The 13958-nt window shown below is 37.7% G+C and overlaps 1 protein-coding gene across 8 annotated transcripts in view; it reads right to left on the reverse strand.

Moving 5' to 3' along the window:
• Positions 1-13958, reverse strand: part of MBD5 (methyl-CpG binding domain protein 5) — a 119660-nt gene that overhangs the window by 36994 nt on the left and 68708 nt on the right. For 4 of the 8 annotated variants that reach the window (XM_072341929.1, XM_072341928.1, XM_072341927.1 and 1 more), the window contains exons 4-5: positions 12043-12234; positions 67-745 (exon numbers count right to left, since the gene is read on the reverse strand). In XM_072341929.1, coding sequence (XP_072198030.1) covers positions 67-179 — 113 coding nt within the window. In that variant the 5' untranslated portion in view covers positions 180-745; positions 12043-12234. The remainder of the gene's footprint in view (positions 1-66; positions 746-12042; positions 12235-13958) is intronic. The other 4 variants (XM_072341926.1, XM_072341923.1, XM_072341924.1 and 1 more) reach the window with 4 other exon arrangements.

Genomic DNA, 13958 nt, shown 5'->3' on the forward strand with positions numbered 1-13958 from the left:
ATCTACCACACGTTCTGGCAAAACTACAATGCAAACAAAAACAGCAACCACTTTAGATAACCATACCTGATATAGAGCACTCCACTTTGGTCCACCCGTCGCTGCCAACCAACGGGAACTTGCACTGCTGGTGGCCCTCCTTCCGTGTCCCCTCCGTCACACTCCTTTCCACCATTCATTTTTCTGTTTCTGTTTATGAGTCTTCAAAGATATCAACAGTAAGATGATATCCTTTTACTACATGTCATCATGGCCTCCCAAAGAAGGCCATTCAGCACATCTTTCCCCAAATTGTACAAAGTGCATTGGGAGGCTCCAGCTCAGTTTGAAACCAAGTCCTTAAAAGTGGCCATTTTTGTTAATGAGTCAGTTTCCCATTATAATCCACATTAAATATGCAATGTTTAACTCCTTATATATTCATAAGGACGAACTATATAGATAAAAATTAGTGCTTCCAACTTGGGAAAATCATAATTCACCAATCCTTTGTTACCTGTCAGAAAGGAGAATGGGGAAAAGGAGAATTTCTAGTTCAACAGCATGGTTCCAAGCTTGATGACTAAGATAACTTGTATTTTGTGAAAGCTCGTCTCATTTTTATAAGTTATGACTCAGATCTAATACCTCCAGGTATTATACCCGTTATATGCCACATTCTTTTTGTTTTCTTTTTATCTTCCGTTCATTATCCAAGTTCTCTTCTTGAGTTTCTTTCATGACTTCCTGGCTCCAACAAAACAGCCTGAAAAACACAAACACAGAAAATACATCAGCCCTTTCCTGTAGTCTATCAGTCCAGTCCGGTAACTCATGACTATATGTGGATGATTACATGTGGATGCAACTGAACTACGTCTTAAAAGCCAAGACAATGCAACTTCTATTACATAGTTAAAGCACAGTCTGGGTGACTTAAGGGATATATCATGAAACAGAGGAGTTTCACATATGCTTCTATTCAAAATTATCAACAGATGACCAGCTCTATTAATGCCCTTTAAAAACGTTTATAAAATGGAACAAATCTAATGCGAAGGAATCTGCTTCTAGGATTGATAATATCAATAAGAATGGAAAAAACGTTACATTTAGATTAGATTAAAATAACAACTTCATTAAAAAGAAAACAACCCAACAAACACTTATATAACAAACAGGAAGAAGTCAGCAATTATGATTTTCCAAGCCCAAATCTAGCTTTGGAATCTTCATGTTCTTCTGTGCTGATCTCTGTATTCCTATGAAAAAATCCGTGTATTATAAACAGTATCTTCCCCTCATGTTATTATTCTGTAGGAATAGCTTTTCATTAATGGATTTCAGGATTAAACAACGTGCTGTTATTCAAAGAAGTTTTCCAAGTAGACCCGACTTTGCTTTCAAGACTGGAAGTTTTATTAAGGTGAGACAAACATGGAATATTTAAATAGTACATATAAGAAAGCAATAGAACATAAAAGAAAATGGCACTGATGACCATTGTAGAAATGACATTAATGGGTTTTATTTGGAATTGATTGTCAGTTCTGCCCTACTCCTAATACCGGTGTTACGCTACCATTTAAAAACATAGTACATGTTACTATAGATCTGAAGAGGCATTTTGAGGGAGAAGTGGAACATTAAGTCCAAGGATGCTACATTTCTGCAACAGCAGTACAAACAACACGTTACATCTTCATTTACCAGTAACAGCAGCCATCCCCCCAGACCACCAGAATAAAGCTACAGAGACAGACAGTCCTCAATAATAGTCCAAGCACACTTACGCAGTATGTTCAGATGTGCCACTTATCAATGTACATTTCAGAATGCTAAATAAAAAAGAAGAATGTTTTCAAAACCAATATGGACTGGGAAGGAGCCAGCTGCACATACCCCTTGGATAAGGGCTGAAATCTGAAGATTAAAGATTAAGAAGGTAACAGATGACGTTTCATCAAAAGCAAGGCAGAATTTAGCTTCCAGCATTATTGTTGAATGGTGTCTTGGCAGATCTGTTACAGGTCTCATTAGAGGCTAAAATAGGTAAATAATTGCCCCGTTTTTCTACTGAGAATTAACTTTCTATAATACAGTAAAATCGGACTCAGAAAATACATATATAACATACTGGAAGCACACATCACAGACAGGGCTGCTAATCTCTTTGCGCAGTCTTACTGTGGCTCATGTTGCTATTTAGGGCAATTACACTAGATCCATTACAAGAAAAAAAGCCATCACTTTCTTTTTTGCTCAAACAGCAAGAGACACTTTGAAGTAACCTTATATTTCTACTGGTTCTTCAGTGCCCCGCATTAGCTAACATCCCATTCCATCGTCACCACAATACTTATCAGATAAACCACTTTCCTGTACTGCACATAGCTTGAAACAGTACCGAAAGGAGCAGAAGAATCCGTGCAGCTGCCTCTTGTGGGGAGAATATTCAAGCATTTTAACTCAGTAGAATGGACTGGAATACAATGGCTGCTTCAATCATATTCCCTCCATCCTAATTCATTATTTGCTTTACTTTTTCCTGAGAAATACTAGACCTACATACACCTATAGAAGTGAGATGGCTTCACAGCTCTGGATGGATTGCCACAAACTGCAGGCAATAAAGTAGCAAACACGCTTTGAAAGTAATGCCTCCTATTTATTCCCATGGAATTGCAATGGGTAAAAGGAGCACAGTAACACTATTTGATGGAGCAAATTCTCAGCTACAAAACACTATTTGTCAGCACTGTCACCACTGTTAGCTCTGCGTTTTCACCACTGATGAACAGGAAGGTGCATGTTGCACTAGTAAAAATCGGCAGCAGTAGAGTTAATCCTCCCCACATCTGATTTCAAAAGGCACCCTCTGCATTTTCCCCATACCTGGTTATCAGTCAAACAAAGAAAACGGAGCTAAGGAAGATAGAAATGAAAAAGAGGTTAAGACTCACTTAATACAGTCTGAGTCTGGCTCTTTTTCCCCCTAACACTGACACAGGCTGGATTTATACAACGTTTCACAGCCTAGACAAGAAGCTGCAGCATAAGAGGACAACCAGAGGGAAGTGGAACTGCTCCATGGGATTTGCAAAGTCCTGTCACTGAAAACAGGCACGATAATCCCAGCAGGGATCAGCGTGGCCAGCCATGCTCTGACAATCAGAGCATCCCTTTGACAACTCAGCCCTTTGTGCTTCTGACCAGACCAGAGCCTTCCAACCCAGCTGCTGAGAAGCAGTCTCCTTTGACTCACCACTTTGCTTTTCAGTATCTAAGTATTCTGACCAAAGTACTTCAGATTGGTTCAGAAAGTATTTGGATTTTGGAGCAGATTCAAAATGTTTTGGACATTCTACCCAAAGGGCTGATTTTCATCAACCCGTGTAATAAATACCTCTTCTCTGTAATCTCATAATAACTCCAGACAACTCATGTTATCTTACCACGAGGAACACAACTTTCCACATCTAAATCAATTAATCCTTTTTTCTGTGCGCCAGGACATGCCTTTCAGATTTGTTTTGCAGTCCACTTTCATTATAATATGCTTCAAAATATTTCACTGGAGAACGATGTAAAATGACACCAAATTGTTTCCTCAATCCAATCCCTCAAATATCTCCCCCCATGAAAAATTTCCCCTTGACTTCCACATACTGGAAGTATGTTTTCCATTTTTAATGCATCTGTCTCACTCTTTTGAATGCTGCATTTTGGAAGCCTCACTGCACACTCAGCTCAAAATGTTTAACAGTTTTTTAGGCAATGCAGAAAACTTGGTGCAAGGTTAAAGAAAATTAAATTAGATACTAATAGCCTGGATTCAGATCCATCACATATGATATGAATACCAATACAACCTTTCCTTTATTAATAAGTGGATATAAAAACAGTAAATCACATTTTGACAGTCTAATACTGCAAAGACGCTCTATAAGTTTTCTTCTTAAATGACCCTTTAAATATGCTTAGCAGTTCCAGGTATTACAGGGAAAGGCTCCTTACAGATCCCTGAGAAATGACTGCCTCTGGATGCTTCCTTATGGGATGATGACAGATTTTGGGCACAAAGTTTTGCAGACCCTGGGAATACCCACAAAACATAATCATTATAATTACAAATACTGATCTCACTTCCCAGGCTTTGCTTCTATCACAGGAAAACCTACATGACATTTGGAAATGGAAACGCTCTCAGCTCACAGTCTTGGATGTTAAGAACTAACAGGAATCTTTGGCTCCTTCCAACACATTGTTTTCAAGCTACAGAGGGTTAAAATAAGGTTTTATTTAGTTATCATTTGCTAATTATTATTTGTCTATCAAAGGAGTTAGCTAGGATTCTCCTGTGTCATCTAATTAGAAATGTCTCGTTGCTTTTTGGGAATGTTTCTACATTTTGAAAAGAAGCTTTCTCTCACTAATTAGAATTGAATACTTTATGAAGCTTGACTTTTTATGTGAGTGACTCAACAATCAACTACAACCTCCCCAATGTATAAAGGAGACCTTTTTTCCTTCAAACTTATCTTTCTGTATTGGTATCTAGCACTACAACGCTGCTGTATATATGATATATTCTGTCTTCTGGCTTGAGAAAGTCATCTTTATCTTAGGTGTAAATAAAGAGCTCCATTACAACAGCCAGAAAACCGTTCCAAGCAGCATAACCTTATTAAAATCATGTATTTTGAAAATGTCCTACTGCCAAATCAGTTTATACCATCTGACACCTTTGGTGTGACAGTATTCCGAGCTTTAGAAAGGACAGTTTCATTATACATAAGTCTTATGTAATGCTAATTTATTGCTGAGATTTTTTTAGGATTGGGAGACCCCAACAATTTAACCACCCTACAAGAGGACGACTATTTGGGTGAATTCGCTATTAATTAGCAAATAAATTCCAGAGCCCAGGCCGCTGCACTCATCTCTGCATCCTCAGTTAATGAGCTGGCCATGTCCCAGCTAGGGCAGACTTGCTGATCTGCATGCAGAAGGACACAACCCCACTGCATGAGGTTGCTTTTACTGCCAGGCTGGATGATCAAAGCAGTCCTTTCAGGCCTGCTATCTAGGAATCTACAGTAATAAAACAATCTTTAGCTGTACCGTGGCTAGATGGGGAAAAGAGCCTGACTTACATTCATGGATTCTAGCTGTCACTAAAAGCATATGATACAAACCTCTTCCTTTTGCACCAGCTTGCTGTTAACTAATCACAATCTGTAATCCTTGCATCAGGTATCCTTCCTGCCCATGCTTATAGGACAGGTAAAATGCAGCTGATTGAGCTGTGACACATCCTCCGTTGCTGAGGTTTAACTGTCTTATAGCAACTGAGGTTTTCAATTCCAGTGAAAGCAGTGAGAAATCACATCCTTTTCAAGAACAGTCGACTACCTTAGAAAGCAGACGTGTGCATGGACACAAACATACAGCATCTCCGAAAGTAATTTGGTGAAAACCAAAACTGAGCTACATAACAATCATATATTTTCCTTTTTAAACCCTGACTCTGTCTGCTCAGTAACAGCGATCACTTGGTAGAGACCAAAGATACAGCAGTCAGCACGCTTTCAGGCCTTCCACCACATTAATTTCTTTCTTTGCAAGCAAAATAGGTCAAAACTGTGTGCACGTGACAGGCCTTCTTATGAGCCAAAATAATGTAAACATTCTGATTTTTCTATTTTTAAATTTGAAACTAATACTGGGTATGAATGTAGGCTACAGAAGAGCCCAGTTATCCTGTAGAGAAGAATATTATGCCACCACTATCAACAACATCTTTCTTAGGGCATGCAATGAAACGGAATATTACCAACTTATGTGCTAATATTGGAAGTTAAAGAAATATTACGGCATTCCATTTGGTCAGTCTAAAGAGGAACTAATGAAAAGCATGTCTATCTTCAGCAAGTACAAATCCAAAGAAATGAATCCAGCCTTAATGTTTGCTTGGTTTTTTAGTTTTGCTTTGATTTTTAAAGGCCAAAAGTCACCGGTGCGTTTATTTTTCAGTGGTGATGTTTCAACGTGCAAAGTTCTATCAACCCTATACAAACCGGCTACATTTTATATTCTGAAACAAGGCAGCAAATAAGGTATAACATAAAAGAGGAGGGGTGTTCCCAAAGTGCTTTGCCGCTGCAGCAACAGATTCACAATGATTGCTGTAGAAGTTTGCAACTGCCAGAAAAAACGATGAGGGGTTTGTAACTAATAAACTCAAAGCACTAATGGCACACACTGGTTACTATCCAGTGATGGAGCTACAGGGACTGCAAAGTTTCTGGCCAGAGTTAAAATTACTTTAAAAGGAGATTGGAGGGCATCATCAAAGAACGAACTTGTTCTTTTAATGCCTATGTTTTGGAATTAAACACAATCTGGAGTTATTAAATATAATTCAATCACATTTTTCATAATGGAGAGTATATGAGCTTCAGGACCATCTGAGACAGAACGTTCTTAGGTTATCCGATAAATAAATGAAGAAAATAAATAGGTAATAACTACCATAAATGTTTAGTCCTTGTTAACAGCCTTGTTGTATGTTATTGACTGGTTGCTATCTGTGGAAAAAAAGTTAATTTTATAACGAGAGAATATTTAAAAGTAGCCATTTGAAAACTGAAACGTGAGAATTCACTTTGATTTTGTATGTATAGTAAAATATATATATATATGGAAGTGTAAGTTTGCTGGAAACACAGGCTTCGATCTCCTGCTGTTACAACCACTCAGATTAGCTCCAATCTCCATTAACTGTGCAATGTGATGTGGGAAAAGAAAGAAAGAAATGGCAAGAACGAAAATCTCATTCCCATATTGTAAATGCGGAGGCCAAATAAACTGGATAAACTTCCCTTGTTTGGCACCTGAAGTTCAGGACACAGCAATATTTAAATCAACTGAATAATTCAGACTGAATTTCTGCACAAGAGAATGTCAGAAACGTAGCAGGATTGCAAATTAAACCTGTAAATTAGGCCTTCCGTGCCAAAGTCACAGGACTGCACTATTTTTAGACACGTGGAACTTTTTATCCAAATACCATTTTCTGAATTGTTTACTGAATTATGCATTTCTACTCAGTGATTTCCCACATGAAAAAAACAACTCTAAAGATAATTAAAAGTATGGAGTATAAATGCAATAGTGTTTGGAAGCTCAGGTTGCCTCTCTGAAATTTGCTGTGCTCCAAACCCATGCCACACCATACATGGATCTCCTTAATGTATTGTTACTCACTGCCTTCCAATGATGCACTAACTGAAAGGGTCAGTATGCTGAGAATTTGCCCCCACTGTTTTATTTATGAGACAGACAGCATTAAAAGACTTCCTCTGTTTTCTGAAAGAGCACTCAGAAGTTTAAGAATATTTACCAAAAAAAAACCGAGTGGGTGATTTTACTCCTTTTTGGTGCTTTTACTCCACAAAAACTGTGACAAATGTTTCTCTATTGATATACAAGAGGTCCGCTAATTGTAGGTTGAATCGTTTTAAAGTGAAATCTCCATGAAGATTTGTATACATCATCTTTCCTTATTGAGCTCCTTCCTCTCACATCCACTGATCTGAGTCAACTGCTTTAGGAATATACCACTGAACTGAAAAATACTCTTCTTTACCCTCATACTAAAACTTTCTATCTGGCTTGTCCTCCAAAAAATATGAGGTAAGTAATGTAAGCTTTAAGTATGATTTTAGTATATTCGTAGGACACCAAATTAAAAGAGCCTGACCTTTTTCCTCGTTAAGCATTAGATTTAAGGTGGAAATTATCATCATGTTCAGACCAAGCTGAAAAACAAAGATCCAGCTGAAAAAGAAGCTAAGCAATAGTACGCAATACAGTCCTCCTTGGATGCTACAGTTTCAACGCTAAGCAGTTCTTAATTATTCCTTCATACATATGAACATCTAAATGGAGAGGCTTCTTTGAATACTGTTTTTCCTCTGAAACAAATACCTGCTCCCACTTCATGTTTTGCTCACGGCTCATTTCCAAAAAACACAGCAAAGATAATTGAGTCCTTAAAAAAAGACTTTTACAACTTTTAAAAAATACATTCTCTGAATGTTTATTCTGTAAAGAACACATTACCATCCTCATCTATACACATGCTGTTAGTTTCGGGGAAGATTTTGTGCTTCTTAAGTCAAAAACCTCTTTCTCTTTCCCTCTTTCACCAGGGAAAGGTGAGAAGGACATCAACCCCTCCCTGCCCTCACCAGGCTGCTTCCTTAGGGATCCTGACTCATCAACTCACCATCCCTGTGCCTGCAGACTCGCAGCTATGAATGGCAGGGTATATTTAGCCCCATAGGATGAGCGAAGTACATAAATGTTAATGTCCATTTATCTTTTGGTTGAAATTTTACCTAGCAATTTCCAGACATATTCACACTGACACCTTAGTAAGCACAAATTACACTCTCCCATTAACTGTGAAGATTACAGTCTGGCTCTTAGAAAATGAAATGTTTACTTCCATGATAATAAAAAGCATTCTGTTCTCCACCGCAGCTCGCAGGTTGGGAAACTCTCTTTGGAAGTATTTCTGTCATTCATACCATCCCAAACTTCAAATTTTGAAATCAAGATTTAAAACTTCCCATTTAGGATTAAAGATTTTAAATACCTCTAAATAAATTCTCCCCATATGTTTGCAAAAGTCCTATTTTAGGAAAAGAAGTATGAGTAACTTCAGACTCAGAGATGGGGAATGTGGAGTTTTCATGTTAGCAACCTAAGGCAAAAGTCCAGGCACTGTCACTAAGTGCCCAAAGCACCGCTCTGCACAACAGACTTCGACACTTCCAGAAGCCAATTCTTCTGCCACTGCTTCTTTCTTTTCAGCTCTTCCCTCCATGGAAACTTGACGAGGGTAAAATGTTGCTAACGTGGACTTCTACCAACAAAAGCCAATATAGTGTGCCTATAAAAAAGGATACTTAGGCTATCAAACGAACTTCACGTAAAAGGATTTTTGTATCTTTAAGCGCCTTCTTCCTCCCTCCACAAAAATGTAGGGTATGTTTTAGGACCTGAAAAGGACCTCAAAGACTTCCTGGGGAGCATGATTACTCATGCTGGGCCCCAACTGCTCTGAAAGCCTTGTATTGCATCTCGTTATGACAGCATTAGGTTTAACACAGAGCTTTGCCAGCAATCCATAGCTTTGCTCACTTGGAGCACCACAAAAACATGATTTTACTACACATGCAATAAACTGCACAAACCCTAAGCCAGACATAAAAAGGTTTGGGTCTCCTCAGGAGGAACCGAACAAAAGGGTGAATCACATTCAAGCTCAACAAAAGTATCGCACCAGCTCATCAAAGCAGAGCAAACAAAAAACGAGGGTAAAGGACCACAGGCAGCCAAAATTTAGAACCATGTGTCCCTACAGGGAGGCATCACACCCAAGAGTTTAAGAACTAATCATAAAAGAATGTAGAAAAGGCACTATTTCATCCCAAACAGAGGAAAATATACTGTTTTAGATTCTCATTCAAGACTGAAACAGAGCTTTATTCTTGACCAATATTAGGAGTCTCAGGAAATGCAGAAGGTATGCACCTAACAGGTATTAAACATCCCCCAGAAAGTGAGAGCTACTGGAAAGCATGCCAGCAAAGGATCATTCAGTCAGCTCTAATTTAAAACTTCATTAAAAGGAATTCCTTCAGTGACACAAACAGACCCCACAAATAAAGCCATCAGTGCCATCAACTCTGGATTCTTGGCAGAGAAATCTACACAATGTGATTTTCAATCTACAGGTAGCTCTCCATCTAAAAAAAAATGTGTTCAGTTCATACGTTACACTTTGGCACACTATTCAATGGAAGCGTGAATTTAAGGCAATGAAAGGCAAACATCCCAACGTTGCTGAACTGAATTTCTCAGTTCATTTTAAAAGTGGACTTTCCAAGGCACTCAAAGCATTTTATTTACCAAAAAAAATTACTTATTCCTCTTACAACTGATGTAAGGAAATCCTGTGAATATCAGATGCCTTTTAACTATTTACCTTATGGAAGATCATTAGTAACAGAAAAAGTTCTATATGTTGGACGGTTTTCTCTTAATCCTTGGTGCAATGTAAACTTGCCTTTTTTCCTTTCTCTTTTCTCTTTCAAATCTGTAGAGCAACCACTACCAACGCTTTTGATAAAATTCTTATCTTTTTAAAGTTTCATGTCCATCGTGCAGTGTTCTCTTTTTTCCCTCACAACAAACAAACCTCGTTCTTCCTGCTGCTCTTTAACACTACTGCTTTTTAAATCTGCCGCTAGTTTGTTGCTCCACTTTGTTGTCTTCTTCCTAATAACCAGCTTCCATAAGAGACCACGACCAGTACACCAAAGTATATGCTCAGGTCTCACTAACAGTGAATACTTGCAGAGTCTCACAAAAGACACCGATGCTTGTAAAAACCTCCAGCACTTGAGAAATGAGTATTTGTGATCTTTGTTTTTTTCAAGCACCTCAATCATCTCCCTCTTATACAGGAGACATGCAACAAACTCAGACATGACGTGGAAAATTCTGAATAAACATATGGAAAAAAGAACTTTCATATTGAGGATGACTCAATAAACTGCAGGCTATGGTAGAGAGCAGCTGTGGGTTTCAAACCTTGGAGAAGTGCAAACCTGAAGTTAACAAAACTCTGGACAATCTTTTCAAAGCTGCATCGGATGAACTTTGGTGGCAGAAAGTCAAACTGGGGCTCAGTACCTAGTGATGTATCCTAGGAAATAGCCCCAGAAAACTGAACATCTGCTTTCAGGAATTTACAGTATTAAGCACATAAGCCAGAAAAACAAATATTTCTCAATCTAGTTACAGGGTTATATTCCATATATTCCATAGGTACAATTATGAATACATGGGAAATAGATATGAATAGGTCCTCCAAATTTTCCCAAAATCTGATCAAAGAAGACTGGTTTTCTGTTACATCTCTCAACTGAAAGGGCTAGCTCTCTAAAAAACAGAGATTCAAAACGAGCTCTGGTCATCAAGTATTCTGTGGGAATACTGTATGTATCGGTTCAGAGGTGATCAGACAGAATTCTATATTTTCTCTGAAGAAGAAACCACTGATAAGAATGAAAATGCACCAGTGTGTTTAAGAATCTTATTTTGAAGCTATGGATACAGTACGGATACTACACTGACTCATTAAGATGACCAAACAATCTGTTGTAGATTAACATAATTTTATTTAAAAAGAAAAACGTACATATTTCTTCAAGTGGGGCACCTCAGATTAGGGATCTCTTCAGTCTTTTCTGGAGGGATTTAAAAAAGCTTTGGAGAAATCTTAAAGCTATGGAATTAGCCTGGTATTTATAGCTCAGTTTCCTACTGTGTTCTTTGAGCTTCTAGGACATTTTTTTTCTCCATCTGCTGGTTGTTGACATGATATAACCTTATATTTTGACTATGAAGATGTATAAGAGCAAGTGCTTTGCGTTTTACTGTAAAGTTCTGCCTTCATCTCAGGGCAAGGCAGCTATGCTCTGCCATCACTGTATCATGTAGGTCAAGAACAGTGCCATATATTTTCTGACGCAGACAAATGGAGTTCTATTGTTTAATTATATCGAAATATATTACTACCAATCACGACTAATACTCCATATGAATCACGCTGCCACAAAACGATACTTTTCATGCCATTAAAATACTGTACATGGTATGTTGTTTCAAGAAAATCTGTAAAATCTAGGTCAAGAATGCTTTCTTTGTTCTGTTATCAAAAAGGTCCATGTATCAGTGCACTGTCCATCTCATATATAGACATGAATTGACAAATTGCTTACTTTTCTACTTTACCACCATGAAACGTTGAATAAATCCTTGTTCTGGTTATTTTTCTTTCTTTTAACATTAGCTGAAATCTTCTGTATTATATTGCTTGAAATACATATTAGAAGGATCCTTACCACCACAGAATAAAGCTATCAAAATAAAATAAAAGTTTCCCAGCTTAATAAATGCACTGATTTACTTCTGAATACTCACCTACATGAATCGTCATGGTCTTGCTTCTAGTTACCTTGGGGATATTTAGTCTTCTTAGAATTCTTGATGCACTTGGAGATTTGCTTTAGATATTCTCCTGTTGAGATCTCGATAATGGGCTATGTCCATTGAGGCTGGCTCCTTGTCTTACTGCACCCCTCATGTGAGGAACTCTTGCACACCAGGTTACATCTATTGAGACAGTAGAATTATTTAAACTAAAATGCAGATGTTTTTTTATCTCACTTCTCTTGATTGACTGTTAACCCCTACCCAATGAATCTGTAGCAAAAATTGAGATAATATTTGCTGTTATGGAAGGCAAGGATGGCTCTGACTGGAACTGATAAGAAAAAGATAGCTGTTAACAAATCATGATGGTTCACTGTCCACAGGAATGGGCAGATTTCTAGAAAAATCCACTTAAGCTTTTTATAATGATAGAACTAGTATCAAATTTATAATACAAAGCTCATGTCTTCAGACAACTGTAGCAGTCCTGACACATGCTAATAGCCTCTAACTAGCAGGGCTAGAAGTGAGGCTTTAGAGAGTTAAGTACCACAGCTAACACTATATGACAAATACATATACAAATACAGCAGCAGTTTCTCTCTTTTAAAACTAAACAGCCTTAGCTAAGTAAAAGGCCCTATTAGTACTGCTTATGAGTTATTGCAGAGGTACACAGACACAGGTGAAGCCCAAGCTGTAAGAGCTCGTGCATTATCACAGTAACACTTGCCTATCAAAAACAATGGCTTCTCTTGAGCCATTTCCTTTGGAAACGACAGCACCAGGTATCTGTAACCCTCCACTTGCTCACAGTTGGTTAGGCTTTGAGCACAACAGTTTTAATTTCTCTGACACCGAAAGGAGTTAACAACCTTTGCAGGACTTTAAGTCAATTAATTAGTTCTTTTAGAAGTAAAATGGATTGGAGCTCATTAGGTTAAAGAAGTAGCTAAAAGAGTTGATGTTGGCCTTTGAAGCGTTGTGCCTGAAAGCCTGAGGACTCACTAAGAGAGCAACAGCTAAAAACCAGAAATACGCTTTTAACAAATTCAGATTTATAGGGAACTTCCCATGTTTTGAACAAATCTTTCATTGAAATGGATGCAACGCAACCAGTCAAGGAAAAAAGAAAACCATTTAGAGAGAAAATGATTGACAATGGTTACTTGTTTCCAGGTTATCCAGTCCATAAATATTATTAAAATGATTAAAATGAAAATTAAATAATAATAAAGAAGCACTATTATTGGTAAAAACTCTTCTCATTCATTGAAATGGCTTACAACAATCTAAACAGAACCATGTGACCTTATAAAGGCAGGCAGTCTAAATACTGACTATATACCACTGAAATACACTGCATTTGATTAAGTGAAAAATCAGAGCATAATGCTAAGGAGAAGGATGTCATGGTACACACATCCAGGTACGTTCATCCAGTGGAGATGGGAAGGCACTGAACTTTCTCCCAAGACCTGAATTATCAGGCTCCATGCAATGGGCCTGAGCTGCTGGTTTTAGCTTATCAAGAGCCTGAGTGTCAGTGTATCATAAATCACTCAGAAATTCTGAATCCTAAAATCTGACACGTAAACGGCACACTTTAAACAGAAGGATTTCATCTTCTGTTGCAGAAGAAGACAAATGTTTAACGTTTCCTCAGTATCTAATTTCCTCTTTATATAAGCGGTATGATTATTTTTTAAAGGAACGTTCTTGTTATTCATAAAACTATAGATGTGTGCTCTAGGAATCTGTGACTTCAGAGCAGCTCATTTGTACAGTGGCAAAGCAAACAGAGATATGACATAACTTTTTATTAAATAGCTTGCATACCAATAAATTTTACACTACATTTTTACCGTGCATTTAATATTCTTCAGATAAAATTACTTATTAAC

The sequence above is a fragment of the Excalfactoria chinensis genome, chromosome 7, assembly GCF_039878825.1.
Source record: "Excalfactoria chinensis isolate bCotChi1 chromosome 7, bCotChi1.hap2, whole genome shotgun sequence".
In the NCBI taxonomy this organism is placed as follows: Eukaryota; Metazoa; Chordata; class Aves; order Galliformes; family Phasianidae; genus Excalfactoria; species Excalfactoria chinensis.